The 1641-nt window shown below is 38.9% G+C and overlaps 2 protein-coding genes across 3 annotated transcripts in view; both read right to left on the bottom strand.

Annotated features, from left to right (window-relative positions):
* Positions 1-1641, bottom strand: part of LOC106952965 (UDP-glucuronosyltransferase 2A2-like) — a 46599-nt gene that overhangs the window by 16437 nt on the left and 28521 nt on the right. The window lies entirely within an intron of this gene.
* Positions 1-1641, bottom strand: part of LOC106952985 (UDP-glucuronosyltransferase 2A1-like) — a 29215-nt gene that overhangs the window by 6265 nt on the left and 21309 nt on the right. The window contains exon 1 of one of the 2 annotated variants that reach the window (XM_015041472.1): positions 98-287. The exons of the other annotated variant lie outside the window; for it this stretch is intronic. Within the exon in view, the coding sequence (XP_014896958.1) occupies positions 98-247 (150 nt within the window). The 5' untranslated portion in view covers positions 248-287. Of the gene's footprint in view, positions 1-97; positions 288-1641 lie in introns of those variants that run through there. 2 annotated transcript variants of the gene reach the window in all.

The raw sequence follows: 1641 nt of genomic DNA, 5'->3' as shown, positions 1-1641 counted from the left end.
CCTTCAGGGAGACGGAGATGTTAAAAGGTTCGTACCGGAAGCGAGACGGTTCGCTGCTGTTCATGAACATCGATGCACTCGGGATCAGCACTGTCACCTGGTGTCCTCTGTCCACCAGCGTCTCCAGTACCGGCTTCATGTTGATCCAATGGCTGGCCTCAGTGTACCACACCAAAATTTTCCCTCCATTTGAGCTTTCTGCAGCACAAAGCAGCAGCAGGACGCAGACAGACAGACGCAGCTCCATGGTGGCTGTGTGTCTGTAGAAAACCCGCTGTTGTGCTTTTATGAGCTGCACCTTAAAGATACTGATTAACTAAATGAACTCTGACTTATTTCTCTTTGTACCTAATGATGCAAGATAACAGCCGTCCATTTACCTCTTTAATAGATTTCCTGGGCTGAGCCTAAGCAGACAGAGAAAGTTCAAATAGGATAATGTGATTCACATTGGTGTTTGGAATTGGAAACAGTTTTGGAACTGTAATCCTCAGTTTGGTATTAAAAAAATCATGAATTTGGATTCCTTTAATTTACCAGGATGAACTGTTATCACCCATTCTTAGAGTAAATTAATATTATTTCATGCTAACTTTGACTGACATGTCAATATAGTTATTGTATGCAAACTAATGCCTTGTTAATTTAATGAAAGCCACATCATTGCATTTGGACCTCAAGGAGGACCTTCAGCACCGTCTAACTACCTATTACTACCAATCTATTAATTAAGCTATCACCTATAGTCATCCTCCTACCACTTCCTCTCCTCTTCTTCATCTTTTCCACCAGGAGTAGCATCTCCCCATTTTCTTGTGTTCTTGAGATCACATTTCAACTTTTGTCTGATTTTGTCGCAATTCCAAAACAAAAAGGAAAAATAAACCTAGAAATAAGAAGTTATTTTCTGATACTTCTTCTCAGTCTCTGCTCTCTAAGTTGTGATATAAGCAGTGTGATTATTTCAGTCACACAAGACATTTAAATACATACAGTATGAGGGAGATGAAAAATAATGAAGCCGGTGGTTTAAAAAACAAAAAAAAACAAAAAAAAACTTATTTCCCATTTCTCTTTTTATTGTCTGGGTAAAGGGTTAAATTCAGTCAATAAGAAAAAGCCAGTGTAGATATATGTGCAGTTCAGGTGATGGTTATAACAAGATAAATAAAATAGATAATCTTATTACTATTTCATTTGATTATTTCTCCAGTGTCTGAAAAGTATGAGCAGATACAGCTTCAGTTTTACAGTTTTGCTAGAATTTGGGTTCGTTACACAGAAACGCCACTGGAGGGCGCACAGTGTCCAAAGGTACTAATCAACAGCAGGAAACGCGGTAGAATAAATCCTGGCAACGGCTGATCCCAATATGCACCTCCGACCTGTCTATCTTATCCAAACAGATGGGTTGTATGTCTCCAGTATTAATCAGTTCAGGTAGAACTTCTATAAAAAGATTGATAAAACTGTGAGGAGTTGACCGATGACGAGTTAGCTCTAACACTTGTGTTATATGCAGTGCTAACGGCTAACGAACTTAATGCTAAGCTAAGGTACAAATGATGGGTTATTAGGCCCGAGCAGCTAAGCGCTGCGAGAGCCTATTGAAACTGTACTGTTTCTTATTATTATTTTTTT

This window comes from Poecilia latipinna, unplaced genomic scaffold, assembly GCF_001443285.1.
Source record: "Poecilia latipinna isolate Pla-1442-1.1 unplaced genomic scaffold, P_latipinna-1.0 Scaffold32, whole genome shotgun sequence".
NCBI classification, from domain to species: Eukaryota; Metazoa; Chordata; class Actinopteri; order Cyprinodontiformes; family Poeciliidae; genus Poecilia; species Poecilia latipinna.
The sequence above is the reverse complement of the archived record's forward strand: the minus strand, read 5'-3'. Positions and strand labels throughout refer to the sequence as shown.